Source organism: Cyrtonyx montezumae, unplaced genomic scaffold, assembly GCF_038088225.1.
Source record: "Cyrtonyx montezumae isolate F1298 unplaced genomic scaffold, pur_monq_1.0 scaffold_36, whole genome shotgun sequence".
Taxonomy (NCBI): domain Eukaryota; kingdom Metazoa; phylum Chordata; class Aves; order Galliformes; family Odontophoridae; genus Cyrtonyx; species Cyrtonyx montezumae.
In genome coordinates, this window is record NW_027072041.1 from 9,090,167 (window position 1) to 9,111,134 (window position 20,968).

Genomic DNA, 20,968 nt, shown 5'->3' on the forward strand with positions numbered 1-20,968 from the left:
TTTAACTCGTGCATGGAATAAGAGTGAGGCTAAGCAAGCTGATCCTGTCCTTAGAGAAATCTTTAATTTGATACGCCATCTATGTTATCTATAAGGAAGCAAGGGGAGTATCTTCTTAAGCAGCTACCCCAAATGGAGAAGTAAAGGCACATGCTTGAAGCCAAAATGGTTGTAAGGACTGGGAAATACGCAGCTGAGGACAGAACAACCCTTACCCTCTTATTCTAGGCTAGGAATGACTTGCCCATGAGTGTTAGTTTGTGTTTCAAGATCCATGGAACTGTAACAATTTAGTAAAGAAACATCATTTTTCAGATGTTGGTACATATAATTTACATTGCTATATACTATCAGAACACACAAAGTGATAACTGAGACCTTTGCTTTTCTCTGCATACCACCACTGGTATTCTAGTATGGAAATCTGCATCAACTCCAATAAAAGATTCTAGGGGGGAGAAAAGAGAAAAAGGCACATTAAGTATGGTATTGACAGAAAATATTTTCATCTGGATGCAACTAGAGGAGTTCTGCTACATTCTGACAATGTCTTGGTTATTTTAAAATTAGTTACCTCTTTGCTTTTGCCACTGAGTTACCTCAAATGACTAATACTCTGTCCCTGTATCTCAAGATTAATACAAAAAGACTTCGCATGAGATGCTAAAGAAAACACTGTATGCTTTCAAAACACATATTCTGAGTTCTTATGGGATCTGGGCATCCTTTTCTTAACTCCTGCTGAGTAGTATTACCATCTTCAAAGACTATCAGACAAGACCAGGCACATACAAAGGAATGGAAAAGAGGGAGAGAGAGACGAGGGGAAGAAAGATGGGATGAGAAAGTCTAGAGCAGAAAATGCATGCAAGTTTAATCAATTTGCCTGGAAATGTACAGACTGAATTCTCATCTGTGAACAAAAAGCAAGGTAAAATGTAAAAAATTTACTTTTCAAAATTTTTTAAAATGTGTTTAAAAGAACAGAGTTCCCAGTCGTTTTTTCCTTTTTTTTTTTTTTCCTCAGATATACTCTAGCTAGCTTGAGAACATTTAAGATGTAAAATTCATCTAGGAAAGTGATATTGTATGACTATGTATTAGTACACACAGTTGAAGTAAGTGCTTGAAAACCATGTCTGTATGCAGCCAGTAGTATACTAGCTCACTGCATTTACAAACAGACCACAGTAAAAGCAGTCTGATTAACTAAGAAATGTCCAGCCTACTTTAGGTACTATACATGGCTCATACAGCAGTTATGGAAAGAAATGCACCAGAAATGCAATCAGGAATTTCTCATATCAACAGAAACAGCAACCCCAGAAATCATAAAACTGACTATAAAAACAAGAGTAATTTCTGCCTCTACCACTGTATTATTTTCTGCAATAATTTTCAGGTTCCAATTAATTAAAAAAGCCTCATAATTATTTATTCTACATGTTCAACAGAGATGGAATTCCCTACCAGTAACTGTTTAATGAAACTGAATAGGAAGCAATTGTTTCTTACCACTGTTCTGTAGGCTTTCTTGAACAAGTAAGAGAACATCTGGTTGACTCATCTGGAAATAAAAACAACACAGTTGTCTTCACCATAGTGAAAAAGGTGATTCCCCACACCACTTGTTTTTTGTTTTTTTTTTTAAACAACGCCTCTAGGTCAATTCTATTTTTCTTCCAGAGACAACAAGAGGCAAACAGGGAAAAAGGCTGTATCAGGAGGAATATGGATGGTAAACACCCTGGAGAAATTGTAAGTCTATTTATTTTTTTATCTCTGTCAAAAAGACAGATAAATACTTCTTCAGTGTGTTTCATCAGATTGCCTTCTGAAAGCAGTGGATCTGTTGCATGTCAAAGACTGGAATCACAGCTTTTACTATAAATATTTTATGAATACAGATCGTTCTTCTCCCCATTACACTCAGTATTCATCTGAGGAAATGTCAGACTTTAGCTATGAGAATCTCAAAGCGGGAACAACTTTAAGCATGGAAGCAGCTTTTCACTGTCCTGATTTTTTTTCAATGTCTCATGCACAACAACCTACCAACAACCTAGAAAAGAACCTACCAGCATGACAGACCAAGACTTTAAATTAATTCATACACAAATGACATAAGATGGTCTAATGGCTCAAAAATGATATTGCAATCAGAAACTCTGAAGCACAGATGAGTACAGAAGCAAGATCATGGAAATGCCATTTGATCCAGCTGTAACAGAAGACAAATAAGTTGTCCTGTCCCATACAGTTGCTAGGAGTCCATATATTTTAGGTATTTCCATTCCTTTAGAAAAAGATTCAATGAAGTATGAAGTCGTGTTATATTACAACAGCAATAGTGTGATAGCTCTGTTCTACCCAATGAATTTTCATTTAAAAAAATGCTATTATCACTTTGTAAGTTTAATTTAAACCATACACAAAGATGCAAACCACCATAATAAAATTAATAAATTGGTTATTAATTAATAAAATGGTTTTACTTACGCTAGCAGGAAACTGGATGTCTATGTTTATGTCTGAAGTTTTGAAACCAAATCTGCTAAAGGAGGATCCATACAACCTTAAGGAGCACTCTGCAATGGAAAGAACGCTCCATTTATTTTATACCTATATCTGAAGCTACTTTACAGCACTGGCAATGTACTGCATCTACTGCTAGATCTGATAGACACAAAAACTCAAGAAGGCTCTCTCAACAGCATAGTGCTCATTCAGTAAACCTTACCTTCCATTCTTTTTAATAGTAAATCTTATGATGAAGGTAAAATGCTCTCCACATCCTGTTCACTCTTACTTTTTACTCCCTGTCCACTTAGGTAATGAACATCATTGTAATATAATTCTGATATTGCCACATCGTATTGTTTAAAGAGACTAGTAACTGAATATAGTATTCTAATATACAGCTAGCCAAATTTTTAAACAAGTTTCCACCTTTGTGAACTTATAAAAGTTGACATATCTAGCAATTAGAACAAGTTGCAAATAATACCTGGCAATTTTTGATGCAGTAAGTCTTCCATTATTGTTCTAATCTTGAGCCTTTCCTGTAAATCTGCATTACTTAAGCCGAACTCCTGTACTATGTTTTCAATGGAAACACTAATAGCTTTAATCTGTGAAGGTGTTGGAGGACGCAAGGCACTCAACAGCTGCTCCTCTTGCTTTTCCTTTGGAGATAAGAAGACGAATGATTCTGTTCAGTTGCTTAGTATGCTAGAATGAATGCATGCAACTCATCTCAATTAATGTAACCACAGCTTTTCAAGACAGTCAAGGTAATTGGAAGAAAGAACAAGAGAGAAACTGTTGTAGGTATAAAACATTTACATATTCCAAGAAGCTTCAGAAATGTGCAGGAGCATATATGTTTGTACACGTACATATGTATGTGTCTGGAATGTAAAAAAACACAGCAACTCTTTCAAAATCTATGAAGAAAGAAAGGCTAGAAGTTCATGAGGAAGAAACAGAAAGCACAATCAAGATAATTACTGCCTACCTCCATCTGAGAAAGCAGAATGAACTGAAAAATAAAATTAACTGAAGAATAGTAACATTGAGGTTATGCTGGAAGTTAATTTGAGATTTATTCTAAACATGATCAAACATATTTCCTTCATATATAAATAGGCCTGCAATACTCCACAGGCACTTAATTTCATTTAAGTATTCTGAATGGCAATCCTCATCCAGACATATAGCTTATGATTTCCAATTAAGCTATACCAATTATCTTTACCTCACTGCTCTGAACTTTCGCAAAACACTTTACTGATGAGATATACCAAATATACACTAAGAGGAATGCACATAACTATCAGAAGAATTATAGAACAGCAAGAAGAGTCAGTTAAAACAGGTGTTTTTTTTTTGTTATACTTGAACCATCAGTACCAAATACTACTGAGTGACAAATTAATGGAAGACTTCCTTTAATAATGGGCATTAAGAAGTATAAACTAAATTCCAAAGGTGAGGGTAGGAGTAAGGTCCAGGTATTAAGATTACTCTTTTCATCAGCCTCGAGTCATTTTTGAAAAGCTTCAAATACAGTAAAAACATATATGAAGAATGATTTTAGGCATGGTGCAGTTTCATAGTTATTAGCAAGTGAAGATAGTTCCATAAGCCTGCATTTTATACTTCCTCTGCTGTCCTTAACTCACCTTCATGCTTTTCTTGTGTCTTTTCTCCTTAATATGCTTATGAGCAAAAGTCACAGATTCAATCAGAACATCACATAATTTGCAGGCATATTTTGCTGATGGGTAGGTTCGAGGTTGCTAAAATAAAGACAGAAAAAAAAAAAAGCCATCATAAAATAAAGAATAATACTAACTTAATTTCCTTCAATATCCTTGCTAATGCGGAGACTCTCTGAAATGTTCACTAATGCTGCCAACATTATCTTCACAATCAGGAAGTTCAAACATCAAATATAATGCCAGAATAGCACTGCAGGACTTTTAAGTCCAGGACCTTGTTGTCCAGTACTCAAAAACTATGGTAGAATATATTAACCAAACAATTAAATTTTTCTGATCTGCTGCCCCAACCTCTAGTGAGTTGATGTTAATTGGAGAGCTAATGGAATAGTCTTTTTTGCAATTATCTTGCTGCCACATCAAGACTTAATCTAATTAAAAAACGAAGGATAACTTGCCTTTTCTTGACAATTCATCCACTCTGTCAGTTACATCAATAATGACTTTCTAGCTATAGTCCAAAAGATTGTTCAATATGCATGTTCTACATCTTATTCAGAGATTAAAAATATATGGGAGGACTATGTAATTAAAAACAGTGGCACCTTCTTCAGTCTATAAATGAAGTCTCGCTTCAATCTTTCTTCAGCTTGCTGTAAACCTAGAAGCTCTTTTGCTGAAAGCACAGATTCATCTATGACTGGGCCATCCACTTCATCATCTTGATCGTACTCATCTTTTCTACTTCTTCTTGATCTCCTTGTTTTCCTGAGCTTCTTCATTTCTAAGGAAGAATTATGAGAGCAAACACATCAAATAAATTCCAAGCATCAGACAAAATTATGGATTTCATTTCTTCTTTAATTTCCATTCTACCTATGTGCAAGAATCATCTACTCTGCGTGGTATCATAACCTGTTCTGTGCAAGTCTGACAATAACAAGAGTATATATCTATGTCAGAACATAGACTACTGTTTGTTATAACTATGAAACACATGTTTGTCTCACTGAAAATAGCAGGCATCCTTATTTAGATAGCTTTGCTAAAGTTAAAAAACAGTAACAATAAATGACAAAGATTTCAGATGCCTACTTGAGACACATCAGTATAACACTATAAAGAAAAGACAGAACATGCCCAAAGATTTCAGGTTGCCTAATGATGCCTAGACACACAAACAAATGATAAAGCAAAGCAACACACAGGTCACTAAGACTATACAGAATAATCAACTATAGGCTAATCTGACTCATTCACACGAGCTAACAGCACTGTGATTTAGCAGTTAAGGGTTAGCTGACATGAAACTAATTTAATACATCAGTAGTAACTGTTAATATGCACTTGCCTTTCAATTAAATAAACACATGGATCATTACTGCCTTAACATTGTAAAAAAAAAAAAACTATAAAAAAACCAAAAAGTACTACCACGTTTTGGCTCCACATCAATAAAGAGCTGGCTAACTATTCATCCACATTGCTTAACAAACCCATACAACTTGCACAATAAACATCCTTAGAAAGTTTATTATGTTTACAGAAATTTCTGTATCAAAGGACTCCAAACACCATTTCTTTTAAGCACTGTCATTTTGAAGCAAGAATTACTACTAGTCCAAAGAAGATGCACAGAACTTACTTCAGGAATGAAAGCATGTAGACTGGACTTTAGGTAAGACTTTAGACAAAGTTTCATTTGAACGACTACACTGAATGTCCACATGCATGGAGTTTCAACATTTCCCTGCTCCCGACAAAGCTTATGTAACTTCCTTAGACTCCAAAATTCTGCCATACCATGAAGTTTATTTGTAATAGTCAGAAAAAAAAAAGACACCTGTTCTACCAAATAATTTGTAAAGCTTTTTCCCTGCAATCACAATTTTTGTCTCTAATAACTGGCAAAGCAAAACAAGTTGGTTGTGAATTTTCAACCACTTGTCTGATTCCGTTCACTGAACAGCATGTTTGCGCTGATGTTGTACTCAGGAACAGGACAAGAATGGTAATATAACTGCTCTCAGCAGCAGCAGCAGCATAAGCATATGCTGGAATAAACAGAACTATGTCTTAATAGGGATTCCTTTTCCTCCAAATTAAGTTCCAGTGAATAAAGACAGAAGTTATATCCTCACCTTTACATATCCTTTCCATTTTCCATACTGGCTCTCCTGCTATGAATCCTAAGACCTGCAAAAATTGTTTGACCACATTTTTTTTTTCCTGATGAATGCAGGTGGAACTTGGAGAAAATTGTATTAAATAAATGTCTTTGAAGGAAAGCACATGACAAGCACCCACTTATCACTGACCTTTAAAAGTACTAAGTATCTTCCGAAAAACTGCGAAGTAAATTAATACTTCTATTATTATGTTTTAGTTGCCGCAGTGACAATCTAATTATAGGCTAACAAGCAAATAAAGTACTAAAGGGGTGTTAAGTTAAAGATTATGCAGAAAAATCAGTGCCTCAGACTTAGTAAATTCCCTCTGTGTGAGCTAGGGTGATAAGGAGTGAAACAAAAGGGAAGAGACAACTGCACAGGAGATGTCAAACAAAAGAAGTATAAAAATATTATTAGCTGATATCTGACAGAAAGTTAGAGTTTATACAGGAACCCCAAGAGGTGAGATACACCATACCTGTGCTTCACAGCAGGATGAACTTTGTCAGTGCTAAGTGATGCTCGTCCAACCTATTCTCAAAGGCCTTCACGCAGACTGCATGAGTTGCCAGGACAACGTGCCCAATACTTCACTTGCTTTACATACAGAAACTTTCCCTCTATTCTTCATCTGAAACCCTCCTGTTGAATTTTAGGCCTGCTACTTTTTGTTTCGTCTACTGGAAAGATTTAAACAATATTACCATAGTATTTTTAATAAATATTTTTAATATATTTAATAAATATTTTTCTAAATAGCTGAAATTTATTGACGTGCCTGTTCCCCAAAAGCCTACAGAAGAAAGGCTTACCCTGTTAGTTGATGTTTTCTATGTGCCCTGGCAATCTTGCTGTTTTGAACTGTTCCTGCTTTCTTTGTTCAAAAGAGCTATTGAAGCTAGACACAGCTCTGCAACTAAGTTTGCCAAAAACACTCAAGAAAAAGAGTACTTCAGGCTACAATTTTGAGTTCATATGCCACACAGCACCTTGATTCTGACTACTCATTTTCATCTCCCTATTCACCATGATTCCAGATATTTCCCTTAAGAAACACAACTTAATAGCTCTTTCTTCTTCATTTGTGTACTCCAACTTAAACGATGTCTTTGCTTGTATTCATAAGGAATTTCACCCTGTATATTGACCAATTCTTCAGTTTTGCAAAATAATTTTAATTCTTCTTTCTGCATTTCTGCATTTAGTTCCTAGCATCTCTGCAGCTCATTTATATTAATAAGAATGTTGTCATTCATCATCAGAACAGTGAAAAAAACTTTCAACAGAGCAGAGTTCTTGCAGAAATTTGGTCAATGCTTCCTATCACTTCAACAAGATCACTGGTACTTCCTCTTGTTCAGTAACTTTACTGTATTAATTTCATCCAGAGAATTCTCCTACAGTTTAATTATTCTGGGACTGTCAGACAAGCATTGAGAATTCTACTAACAGTATATACCCTTCTCCCATGCCATGATTACTGAGAAATAAATTACAAAGTCTTCACATTTACTTCTCAGCACATTTACTACTACTTGTCTCTTTGCTATCTTGCAGATAACTACAGTGGGTTACATTATTTGCTCCACGGTGGATTCCAAAATTTAGGAAAGGGCAAGTATCTCTTGAAAACTGAATTTAAAATGATAAGCAACCTACATGCCACTAACTCCGTTTACCTCAGTAAATTCTGTTCTGCTCCTTCCTCATGAGACTGAGCTTAACTTTGCAACTGATTTCTAACAATGAGAGATACTGGACACTTGCTCACAGTTCATCCTATCACAGCTAATTTTAAGAGAAAGGACAATAAATTCTTGGACTTTTATCAATTAGAACTACCATTCCTTCACAGGAGAAGGGCAGATCAATGCACAGCCTTAGTTAGAGTAAGGGACTTCTTGTTAATAGGCAGCTGGGTCATAACCTCTCTCATCTTACCTATCTAAAGCCAGTTTCTTAAGTATGGGAAAAGAGGTAATGGCCTTAAGTTGTATCAGTCAGGTTTCAGGTTGGATATTAGGAAAACTTTCTTCTCCAAAAGAGAACAGGCTGCCCAGGGACGTAGCCGAGTCACCATCCCTGGAGGTGTTCAAGAATCATGTGGCTGTGGCACTGAGCGATGTGGTTAGTGGGCATAGTGGTGATGGGTTGATGGTTGGACAAGATGGTCTTAATGGTCTTTTCCAACTTTAATGATTCTGTGATGCCTCTTGAGGCTTTGGTCTACTTAACACTTTCTTCTCATGCTCATATTCACTGAAGATCTGGTTACGCTGATCCTGCCCAGCCTGTTCTCTGCATTTCAATATTTAAAGCTCATACTTTCAATATTTGTATGAACTGCCGCTAGAAAAGTTTAATGCAAACGGGAAATTAATAATCTGTTCTTACTGTACCACTTGCTATCATTAAGTTCTCATAGCATCTCTGGAACATTGTTTTCAGTCTTCATTAAGAAACATTTTTATGGACTTTATCAGCAGCTCTAAAATTGTATCCTATACCAACCTAACCAAAACATTTCTATCAGCCTTAACAGATACAATCAAATTATATCTGGAAAACTGCAAGCAGAGACAACGCACAGTTGTTGTAATTCTTGTACTGTCACTTAGAAGCTAATTTACCAAGTCAACACAATTTATAAAACAAGTTCTGTACCACACACTGTAACAACAAGTGCTACAGTACATTTATAACAGAACAAAAACATTTTTTTTATTTAACAGTGATTATAGAAATTTTACTTTTCAGTAACATACACAGAAAGCTACCAGATAGCTATGTAAAATAACAAACATCTTGATTACCAGAGCTTCCTCTCTGCACGTCTGGCATGTCTTCATCAGCTAAGTCTTTCGGAAGTTGTCGTCTCACATTTCTGTTTCCTGCACCTTCAATTTCATGAAAAGAGTCCTTTCTTGACCTGTTATGCATGGGAATCCAGTTTCCAGATCTGTAGTCTCTCCTGCTGTCAGAAGTACCACGGTGGTCATCTGATATCCACTTCTTTATTTGTTCTTTCTGGGTATCACTCAACTTTGACCCTTGACTGTGAGCTATATTTTTAAGAGAATTTGGGCTACTGAAAACACTACATGGTCCTTGTCTGGGACTACCTCCATAATGACCTGGTGTTCCCTTCTTCTTCTGCAGGCTGATATCTATTTTATTGCTGCGGCCATTTCCATATTCATCAACTACTTGGTAGTCTTTCCGTAAGAGACCTCCTTTGAATTCGTCTTCAAATAACTTTTCTGGTTCCTTACTTTGTTTCGTAATGGAAGGCTTTGCAGTATCTCCCATGGTTATTGCTATTCAGTGTTGTGCTTCACACCTAGAAAATAGAAAGTTAAAAGCAGTACTTTAAAAATAATCAACCAATAAATTCAGATGCACTGGTTATTATTTGTTATGAAAATCTCAACAATAAAAGCCCTGGCTCTGTAACACTGGACAGGCAAGCATGTCTTGATGGTAAATAAAATTTTACTCCAATCAAATAAAATGCAGTTCAAAATTAATGGAAGCTTCTCCTCTTGAAATGTCTAAAGCCTAGGGGTGGTTCACATAATGCAGTGTTAGTTCATGGTTTTTTTGTTTGTTTGTTTTTGTATACGAAGCTCCAAATGCCTTTGGAAAAAAATTAAGACTTTAAAAATCCTCATCAGTCACAGCTCAGTACAGCATAACTTTCAAAGAGTCATGGAAGATACTCCAGTACACGTGGAATGTTTAACAGGCAATAGGGGGAACGCTTCAAAAGGGGATTATAAACAGCAGGGGGAATCAACTTTTTACACGGGTAGAGAGTGATAGGACAAGGGTGAGTAGTTTTACATTCAAGGAAGGAAGGTTTAGATTTGATGCGAAGGGAAGTGTTTTTTTTTCAGAGACAGTGGTGAGATGCTGGAACAGGCTGTCCAGAGAGGCTGTAGATTCCCTGTCAGAGGAGGCGCGGAAGACCAGGTTGGATGGGGCCTTGGACAACCTGGTTCATTATTAGATCTGGAGGTTGGTGGCCCTAACTGTAGTAGGGGGTTGGAACTTGATGATCCTTGGGATCTCTTCCAACCCAAGCCATTATATGATTCTATAAAACACCATTTGAATCATGATCCAAATATCCTCCCACCCTCATCACTGCAGACACTGCTTATCTTGTTAAGAATTAAAATTGTGATCAGAGATACAGATGTTGGGCAACAACCAGTCCGTGATGCAAACATCACCCGGTGATTAAAAAAAACGTCTGTGCTGCCCAATGCACTTTGCACTTTTTACCTCTTCTGGAACTCAGAGGTTTCATATTACTGGGTAGTAAATGTGCGTATTTCATAGTAAGTCAGTACTGTCTACAAAGTGTGGGCCACCAATTTGATCTCCAGACTCAACCATGTTCATGTTCTTTTCATAAAAGGCTTTCAGAGAGCTGTAATTCAGGTGCTAACTTAAACTTGGGAGACTGTGAAAGGAGTGTTATCCGGAAGAGATGTTAAAACCAAATAAACAAACAGCAGTCCCTGCATCTACAAAGTATTTTGCATAATTGAAATATAGCCATATGTAACCAAACTGGAATTTTTTCCTTTCAAAAAAAGACGTAGGTGCTTAAACCTGCTTAGAAAGCTACAGAACTATTTAAGAAGCAGATAATTCACTTCTGATGACAGTGGGAGTAGGATGCTTAATTTTATAGTTATCTTTATGTATACACACACACGTGTGTATGTACTCGAGTGCATATTCATACACATTAAAAAGTTCTGCAGGCCCCAAAGGGAGCATTATACACTTTAGTGTCTGGTTTCGACCAGCCCAAAGCTTTCAGTGCTCAACCCCCATATAGGCAGAGCTCTGCTCTTACACGAGGGACAACTCTCAGGTCGCTGTCTGAAGACCTAAACTCAGTCAGCTGCACACTGCTGCAGAGGTGCAGCTATTCTACCTAGGGGCCAGCAACAATAAACTTGAACGAGTACCGAGTGGGCTGGCTTCTTACGTCAGGAAAGAAGCTGCCATCAAGTCCGTATTTCGGAACGGCCCACAAACAGGTCGCTCCAGACCAGGCACAAGACAAGTCGTGTCCCGGCCTCACCCCGCAGCTGACATCACGCAGGGCGCGGCCAGGGGTCAGCAGCAACGCCTCCGTGCCGAGAGGCAATCCCCGCGGGCTCGGGAGGAGCCGGCCGGGAGCTGCGGGCACCCCGCTTCGCCCCGCAGCCCCCTCCTCCAGCCCTCCTCGCGGCACACGCACGGCACTGGCCTGCCTCCCGCCTGCCCGCTCGGCCCCGCACGGCAATCGCCGCGGCGCTGACGGGAGGGAGGAGTAAGGGCCACAGCCCGGGCCGCCGGGAGAGCGGCGAGGAAGGTGGGGGGACACAGTCGGCGAGAGGGCGCCTGGGGACCTGCGACCCGGCCGAGAGAAGGGCACTCACCGGCCGCCGACACTCCGTCCCCTACCGCCTCCCCGCCATTACGCCGCGGTGGAAGCGTTACCGCTCCCTCAACGCCACCGTCCTAGCGGCTCTTCCGGCAGCCCGACCCCGCCTCCCTGCCGGCGCCTGCGCTGCGGTGCGCCGCCCTGAAGGGATCACGGGGTTTCACAATGTAGGTCGCCGTGCTGGCTCCGTGCTGAGAAGGGGCGGTGTCACGGCTGGGCTCGGCGAGGGCAGCCCGGCTAACCTGACGAGATTTTTTTTGCGGTACTTTGGTCATTAACCTGGTAAGAGAGTGAATGCGTCGGTGTGAACAGTCGCAAAAACAGCACAGTGTTGTGGAGAGCAGTCACTGAATGCAGTGCCGTTCTCACGTCCAAGGGGAGACATTTCTCCCCACATCTGGATTCTTGAAATTAAAAAAAAAGGAAAGGAAAGGAAAAAGGAAAGGAAGGGAAAAAGGAAAGGAAAAAGGAAAGGAGAAAGGAAAAAGGAAAGGAGAAAGGAAAAAGGAAAGGAGAAAGGAGAAAGGAGAAAGGAAAGGAGAAAGGAGAAAGGAAAAAGGAAAGGAGAAAGGAAAAAGGAAAGGAGAAAGGAAAAAGGAAAGGAAAGGAGAAAGGAGAAAGGAAAAAGGAAAGGAGAAAGGAAAAAAGGAAAGGAGAAAGGAGAAAGGAAAGGAAAGGAGAAAGAAAGGAGAAAGGAGAAAGGGAAGGGAAGGGGAGGGAGAGGGAGAGGGAGAGATATCACAAAGATGAGCAACATATATGTAAGTCAGACAGCTGGCTGTCACAGAATCACATTTTATTTTTAAAGACATCTAATTTGTGGATTACTTCAGCACTGATTTTGAATCTGCCACAGACTTTTTGCTCCAGTTTACGCGGGTAGTTACATTTTCAGTTTCTCCATAACTACATAACTCGGCTCCATATTGTGCTTTAACCCACTGGGCAACTAAGCACCAACTAACCAAATGTTCACTCACAAGCTGCCCTTTCTTCTTTCTTTAGGAAAATAATTGGAAAAAAAAAGTGAGGACTCACAGGTAGAGGGAGGGAAAGAGTATGTAAGAACAAAAGGGAAACAAAAAGACATCCCCCCATCAAAGAGACTACAATAACAATAACCAAAATAAAAAAGCTCCAACAACTGATGCAAAATACTATTATTCACCTCTAGTAGGATGATGCTCAGCCAGTCTCCAAGCAAATGCCCCTGTCAGTTTTACCCAGTTTTATGGTTGAACTTGATGCGGTATGGGTATGGTAAATCCCTTAGGCCAGTTTTTGCCAGCAGTGCTGGCTCTGTCCCATCCAAGCTGCCTGCACATCTCCACCCTCCTCACTGGCAGAAGAGCATGAGAAACTGAAAAGACCTTGGCTTTTTGTATGAAAATATTGGTGTATTAGCACCACTATTTTCATTGAAAATGCAAAACACGGAACACACCAGCTACTATCTCAGCTGGTTTAAGGACGCTCAAAGAAGTATTTAGTTCATTTTTTAAATAGTGTTTTTGTGTTCTGAAAAATACTATGTTTTATTAGAAAAGCTTTCCCTAGCAAGAAAAGAAAGAAAAAAGTGAAAAGACAACAAATAATCGTTTACTCTGGTTTTGTAAGCTCAACTGAATTAGCCAGTGTCAGAAACCCGTGATACTGATATGAAAAGAGACAGAGTTGCCTGGGAACAGGAGTGGCTGGAAGCATGAGTTTTGACTGTCAGCCTTCTCTTGGAGCCACATTCCTCATCTGCAGTCTCTCACATCTACATTTCACAGTAGTATTGCTCCCAGCTTTGAAAACTACTAAGAAGTTTTTAAAATGTTGCTGCTTGTCCATGTGAATGAAAGATTACACCACTTCCAAATAAGTCAGAAACCTGTCAGCTAGATATTTTACTGTGAGATTTTCCTGAAGACATTGAAGCTGATGTAATTCTGTGCAGGCAACTTGGCCCAGGTAAAGTTCTAGATGCTCACAGCTTTTAAAAATTATTTTGTTTTGACTGAGATATTCAAGCATGAATTTATGTGTGGAGAGCAATCTAAGGAACATCTCCAGGTGCTGAAAATACAGTGATTGAGACTTGGACAGAGAGGGTATCCAGTATAATGCAGAGATAGCCTTTTACCAGTTAAACTTCTACTCCTGGCACTAGGAAGATGCATACAAAACTTACCACACGGTAAGCTGCACCTTGAAGTGGAAGGGGTGTGGACAAAACCCTGAATGTCCTAGAAGCTCAAAACTTGCACTGCTGGCCACAAAACCCATAAATTACAGTTTGATTTGTGTTCAGTAGATGGCAGCAGATTCAAAAGAATTGCTGGAATGCTGAAGCGCAAATGAACTGTCAGTGAAATTGAGGTCTAAAAACATTCTTATGCATCAAAATAAAAGTGTGATAACAACATGTGATTACAAATTTAGCTAGCCTGGGGAAGGACAATAGTGGGGGAAAGTTTCAGTGCAGGCTTTGGCTTGGTCTGGCAAGTAGAGTCATACTTTGCCTGCTTTCTCAGGCTCGTGTTCCTGCTGATGTGTCTGCCATTCCCTGGGCTCACTTGATTAAAGCTAGCAAGTCTATGCCCCCCATGCCACCTCCAAGTATTTGTTCTCTGCATCAACAGTATCTGACCCCACTCCTTGGAAGCCTTTCTTATTCTCCCTCAATTTCTTTTGAATATTTTCTCTGGATATGGAGGCTGTAAGAATGAGGTAAGCAAAATGTATTTTGCTAACAATCAGCATTATTTTAACAAATCACTAGATGACCACTATATCTTACCTTCTCTTGAGAATTGTGTCAGTTAAGCTCAGGCATGCAACATGCTTATAATTCTTATAAAACTTTTTAATTCTTAAAAAATAAATGGCCTGAGGAAAAATACCATAAATGCAAAGCGTAACCCTTTCTATTGATAAAGATGGAGTTAGAAGTTGTCTTTTCAGGGATTCAAATCTTTAAACTTCAAAGTTTTGTCAGCACAACTGATACAGAATCAATGGATCACAGAATGGCTGAGGCTGAAAGAGATTTCCTGAGGTAATCAGTGCCCTTCTATCAAGTAGTCACCTAAAGCAAGTTACATAGTCCTGTCCAGCTGGGTTTTGAGTATCTCTGAAGATGGAGATGCTGCATCCTCTCTTGGCAGCTTGTGCCAGTTTCACCTTCAAAGTGATAAAATGTTTTCTCATGTTCCACTGGAATTCAGTATGGTTTTTTTTGTGTGCCCACCTTCTCTTGTTCTACCAGTAAGCACTACTGAGAAGAGTCTGCCTACCTCTTCTTCATGTTCTCTTATCACATTTTTATACACGCTGTAAAGATCCTCCACAGAGCTTTCTCTTCTACAGGCTGAACAGGCTCAGCACTCTTGGCCTCTCATTGTATAAAAGATACTGCAATCTCCGTATAGTATTAATGCCCCTCTGTAGTAGTTGCTTCAGTATGTCCACATCTCTCTTGTGCTGGGGAGCTTAGAACAGGCTCAGCTCTCCAGGTGTGTCTCCCAGTGCTGAGCAGAGGTGGAGGATCACCTCCCTCAACCTGGGGCAATGTGCTGTTAACTGTTGGCCTTCTTTGCCCGGAGAGCATGCTGCAGGCTCACTGTCAGTGTGGCATCCACCAGTACCCCTCCATAGCTGTTCTTGGTAGAGCTACTTTTCAGTACTTTCAACTCCCCAGATGCAGAACAACTCAATTATTTGCAGAACAATTCACTGAATTTCAGGTGGTTCCTCTCAGACTATTTCTCCAGCTCAGATGACAGTACAGCATCTGCTGTCAGTCCCTCTTCACAATTCTGTATTTTCTGCAGGCTTGGTAAGGATACACGTTAAGTATGTTTAGTCCCAGTATCAACCCTGAGGGCATACCCCTAGAGACTGGTTTCCAAATGGACTTTGTTACTTTAATTGCTAAACGGTAAGAGACAGCTATGCAGGGAGATCCTTCTAGCACAAGCTTACACAGTGCAATGTAAATAACAAACTGATTTATCTGCCTGCTGGTACAGCCTGTAGTCACTCTACATGATACTGGCCAGAGGATTTGTCAGTCTGCAGAACTATCTACAATGAGGTTTTTTTTTTGGCATAAGTGTGTCAACCAAAGGTGTGATTTTTCCATGGCACTCTGAAGCATAAACCAAGCTTAATGTGTGAAGGGGTAATGAAGCCTGGCTGTGACGCTGTTTCATGGCAGACATTCCAGGATATGTGCTCACCCCATAAAACAGACGTCTCCTACTCTCAGAGCAACTGGGGGATTTTGACAAGATTGCTGATGTTACGGAAAATATTAAGCAATAATCCCTTCCATCAACCTAATTTCCAGTTCCTCAGCTGGCTAAAAATGTTGCAACTGTTTTATTACAGTGGATAGTTTTACAACACCCACATGTTTTTTAGTTCCCAGGTTGACTGAATTTCTGAACATCACCATAAATTAGAAGTACAGAACTTGACAAGTTGCTCATTGTGAGAATTTCTTGTTTCAAGAAGTGCATAAATTGTATTGCCTTTACTAATTTGCTGTTTGTAAGAAATATTGCTTTGTAAAAGGAATTAAATGGAATGTTTCCATTAAATACAGACTACATGCACACAGTTAGACATATATATCTGTATGTGAATGTGTAAATATGAGGGACTGAATACTCACTTCACAGGAGCTGATATATTTCTTTTTGACTTCAGAAACAGAAAACAACCATGATTCAGGAGAAAGCACAGATCCTCTTACACCAAGATTTTCCCAAGATGGTAGTCCATAACAATTCAGCCATAAAATTTAAGTCATGAACTCTCCGTAGCCTTAAGTACCGGTCTTCCTCCGAGTCAGTCCCTCCTGCATTTACATTATGATGTTTAGTACCTTTAAAAATCAGGCTAGTTATGTACGATCCACATGTTCTCATTAGGTATTTAAACTGAAAATGTTTGTTTATATTTTAAGGTGCATTTGTGAGACGCTACAGGCAGATGAAGAATTATATAATAGTGTTCTTTTTTTTTTTTTTTTTGTCATTTCCTATGTTTTTCCTCCAAAAAACACTTCTATAGCATTAATAATCCACATCTTCACAACAGGAAGATCCAGGAAATCATTCTACTATCAAGCAGTGTCTCCTGTGTCAACACATCTCTGGAGTAGGTGAACAGAGCTGTGTTGGATATGTTCTCCGCTGGCTCTTGTGAAGACCTTCATTTTGGCCTGTGACACCAGCGTCTGTGGTGGGACAGCATGCCCTCCATGTCCCTAATATTGCAGCTTCTTTCTCCAACAGCTTTCAGTAAAAAGGGAAGCGCTTCCACTGGAAGTGGCTTTGAGGCCAGTGCCTGATGTTTTGCTTGTGCTTGATGAGCTTGTGCAGGATTTTCAGGTGTCTTGAAACACATTTGGAACAAGCAATGCAGTGCCTCCGTTCCTAAGCTGTTGGATGCCTGAAAATCTAATATCAATATCCAAAGTCCTGTGAATCTCCCTAGAAAAAACTTCAGGGTGCAAAAGGGGATGTACCTTTGGAAAATCAGAGAGCTCTATTTGGAGGTTACAAAAATATGTAAAGGGATCTACTGAATACAGACATATTTGGACTAGTTTTCTCTTGCTAATCCTTAAGGGAGCAGTTGTTGTGAGGAAGTTTAGGTTTACCTCCAGTCAGCTTTCACTACAGTTAGGGAAGTTAGGCAGTTAGCATTGTTATGGGAAGCTTTCTGAGTAGAGACGTTATCTCTGTATGGAAAAGGTCTTCCCTCCTACAGAAGCTAGCAGAACAGTTATACATGATAATAAAACAAATCCTGCTCTGTTTTTTAGCTCTCCTTCCCAAACAGAACTTTTAGAAGATTCAGTGTTAGAAATAACTTGTATTATTTTTTTCACACAAGTCAGGTTATTTGCACTTAGGCAAAGTTAAAAGGCCACTTGAGGATAATGAGGAATGTAAGAAGATGTAAATATTTCTGAAATGGGTAAACAAACAAAGAGTCCTAAACCAGAAGCTTTAGATTGCCTTCTTGCTGTTGTATCGTTAGATAAATGGATTAGAGATTATTTGGAAAGAACCAATGAGTTTTTGTCTGGACATTTTGATATATTTTGTAATTTATAGTTTCCAAGAAAGAATGTGTACAGCCTGGTTGACAAATGTGGAGATGTAAATTGTTACACATGATGCTGCCTGTTTGTTTGATGAATGCACCAGTATATTTGCCCTTGGTCTAGAGCATATCATTCTGCCTTGGTCAATTCCTTTGCAACAAGCACAGCAAGCCAATGCTGTAAATAAACTTGGAGTGGCTTAGGGCTTTTTCATAGCATAGATGAGATTGAATTTTGCTTCTCTACTTGCTGAGAGCAAAATAGCTTTTTGGGGGACAAGTGTGCATGATTTTGTGGAAGTGGTAGAGCTGGTGCTGAGAAAGGGGATGCAGGTAGGAGAAGAAAATTGGTTAGAACCAGTTGGAGGTAGGAGAAAGTAGCACAGAAGAGTCCCTGGCAGCCCAGCAACCTCTTGGAGGGGGAAGATGGGACAAATAACATATTGGTACAGTTTCTTGAGGAACACAACCAAAATTACTCAGAGTTGTATCTGAGAGAATGAAGAGATCTGCAAGGCCCTGTGAAGATGGGCCTTCAGGCAGGATGTGAATTTTCCACAGTCCCCTCGCTCTTGTTAGCAGACGTTCGCATGTTTGCATCTTGTACTGTCAGCTGGATGACAGTAATTGAGGGCTGCCTATAATAGCCTTTTTCTGATGAGCCTCCCTCATTGGCACATAACTCCCCTGCAGCTGCTACCTTCTGCGGCATTGGATACTGAACTGATCCTTTTGCTCAGGTGCTGCATTGTATCTCCTCAACTATGTCATGCCCAGTGAGCATATTCAGCAGTAGTGAGAGTAGATGGATTGAGAACATTTCTCTTGCCCTTGAAACAACTGGTCTGCAAGATCCAGCATGTACTGGCACAGCACTTCTTTTCTAGTGTCTGCTCTTACTGCTGATACGGAGGCAGGTGCCAAAAGCCCCTTTATGCTTTGGCCAGAGCCATCTTTTTTTAAATATACTTTGTCAGTTCTTCATATTCCACGTCTTCCCCAGATTTGCAGTTTCAGACTACTGCTGACTTGTCTGAAGCTTTTCCTGATGCTTTTAGCTTGTAAACAAGCTTCAACTCAAATAAAGCAGATGAGGTTAATTATAATATTCAGTCATTAACAAGGAGTCCCTGCCAAAAAAACAAATCTACATTGCCCCAAACAAAGTTTGCTTCAACTGTACTTAGGAAGAGGACTGCCTTCAGATTATTAAGAATACAACGCACAAGTCTGGAAGGTACAGAAATAATGAATGTACAACCCTGAATATAGATCTGGAAGCTATGTGAAATGCAGTCATGTCCTGATACCCTTTAAGCATGCCGGATAGTAATCTGCAGTAGTTTCATAACGTTTATATGGCCGTGTGGAGTAAACACAAAAATGAAGTTGTGCCATCTGGCTCTACGTGATATTTCCCTGGAATTTCAATAGCTGCAAGATTAATGAGAAACAGGTTTGGATCAACTCTCACGCAGATTACCAGCGTGTTTGTCCTTCCTATGCGTGGGAATCGCCTGTTTGTCGGTGCGTTGGGCTGTGTACGGGGATTAGCGACAGTACTTATTGGTGCTGGGCCACGAGAGGGACCCAGAGGCATGCGCCACTCAAAGCCATTAGCTCCCAGCCTGGTTTTTCTGAAAGCAGCTTTTTTGTTGCCTAGCTTTAGTTTTCAGGAACTTTTTAATACTCACCTCCAATCTTTTTTTTTGTGGGAAAATCTGAGAAGGGGTCTTACCAAACAAACTGCTTTAGGTAATAAATTACTGCTGAGCACATGGAGAACAACTGTGTATCTTCTAGGCCAATAGTTATAAACCATGTGAAAACATGAGGAGGAAAGCATCTGCCCTGATGTACTATACCATGGGTGCATACAAGAAAAATATTTTTTAAAAAAGTCAGCATCTGGAATTTTTCCGTTATTAGTATTTTTGAACATTTAGCCAAGCAGACAACTGTAGATGTGATGAGACGGTTCCATACATGAGAGGAAAACCTTATTAAAAATAAAGTTGCTCCATAAATATAATAAATCGGAGACATTCTGTAATAGTCAGCTTTGCTGCTGCTGCTGTTGCTCCAGCAACTCATTCTAAAATGCCACTGCATGTGGAAACAGGGCATTTCTTCCACAGCAATGGAAAATGTCTTTGATATCTGCTGTTTTGGAATTGAAATAGCAGCTCTATCTGCATATAGAATGACTCAGCAGCTTCACTAAGCAGTCCTGAGAAGTACCTTCCCTGGTGAGGAGATCTCATGTGCCTTGCCAGTGGGCTGCTTCCCCTTCTTCTGTTGCACATGGTCAACAGACACAAGGCAGGGTTATGTCTGCTTCACTGACTCGGTCCTTCTGCTGCCCACTTATGCTGTTTTAGGCAATGTAAATGATAGCTATGTTTTAATCTTCAAAAGAGTTATCGTACTATGTAGGGAAGCCAGAAATTATTTTACCGTAAAGACAGTTTCTTGTTATTCAATGGAAAACATACACTGGTGAGTGACAGTGTCATAATTTGGCCAAAGATTAAATTAAACAGTGCTGTGTTGCATCTGTACAACACCCTCAGACTGAGATCAAGATTCATTACAATTGTTGTTAAACCCACTCAGTTTGTTCTTGGAGGAAGTGATACAGTGTCACCCCTAATTCAGTGACAAGGAGGATGGGCTGAGTCAGGAGCAGGGCCAAGAGTGGCCTGGGCCTAGTCTAGGAGAGCAGGTATGCCCCTCCGTGGTCTCACTCTCCTGCTGCCAACCCACAGTCCACCTCTGCAGGTCTGGCAGCACTGATCTTTGGTCACTCACCTGCCAGAGAGGCCCTGCAGGGATTTCCCAAGATCCCGCATGCATGGCAGGCCTTGCCAGTTTCTGCCTGCTGCAAGCAGCTAACTTTTATTTCCACCTCTGTGCTGTATACCAGGAATATACAGTAAAAAATGCAGTGACAAACTGATATTAAAGATGGTTCCCTTCCCTCTCTGCTTTTTCTGGCAGCAGCAGAACATGCACCGACAACA

General features: G+C 39.7%; 1 protein-coding gene across 2 annotated transcripts in view; it reads right to left on the reverse strand.

Annotated features, from left to right (window-relative positions):
* Nucleotides 1-11,928, reverse strand: part of TUT7 (terminal uridylyl transferase 7) — a 33,315-nt gene extending 21,387 nt beyond the window's left edge. Inside the window, exons 1-8 of one of the 2 annotated variants that reach the window (XM_065745667.1) lie at nt 11,836-11,928; nt 9,208-9,734; nt 4,829-5,007; nt 4,185-4,301; nt 3,008-3,185; nt 2,500-2,588; nt 1,516-1,567; nt 379-448 (exon numbers count right to left, since the gene is read on the reverse strand). In XM_065745667.1, the coding sequence (XP_065601739.1) occupies nt 379-448; nt 1,516-1,567; nt 2,500-2,588; nt 3,008-3,185; nt 4,185-4,301; nt 4,829-5,007; nt 9,208-9,703 (1,181 nt within the window). In that variant the 5' untranslated portion in view covers nt 9,704-9,734; nt 11,836-11,928. Of the gene's footprint in view, nt 1-378; nt 449-1,515; nt 1,950-2,499; nt 2,589-3,007; nt 3,186-4,184; nt 4,302-4,828; nt 5,008-9,207; nt 9,735-11,835 lie in introns of those variants that run through there. The other variant, XM_065745668.1, reaches the window with a different exon arrangement.
* Between the last annotated feature and the right edge of the window lie 9,040 nt (nt 11,929-20,968).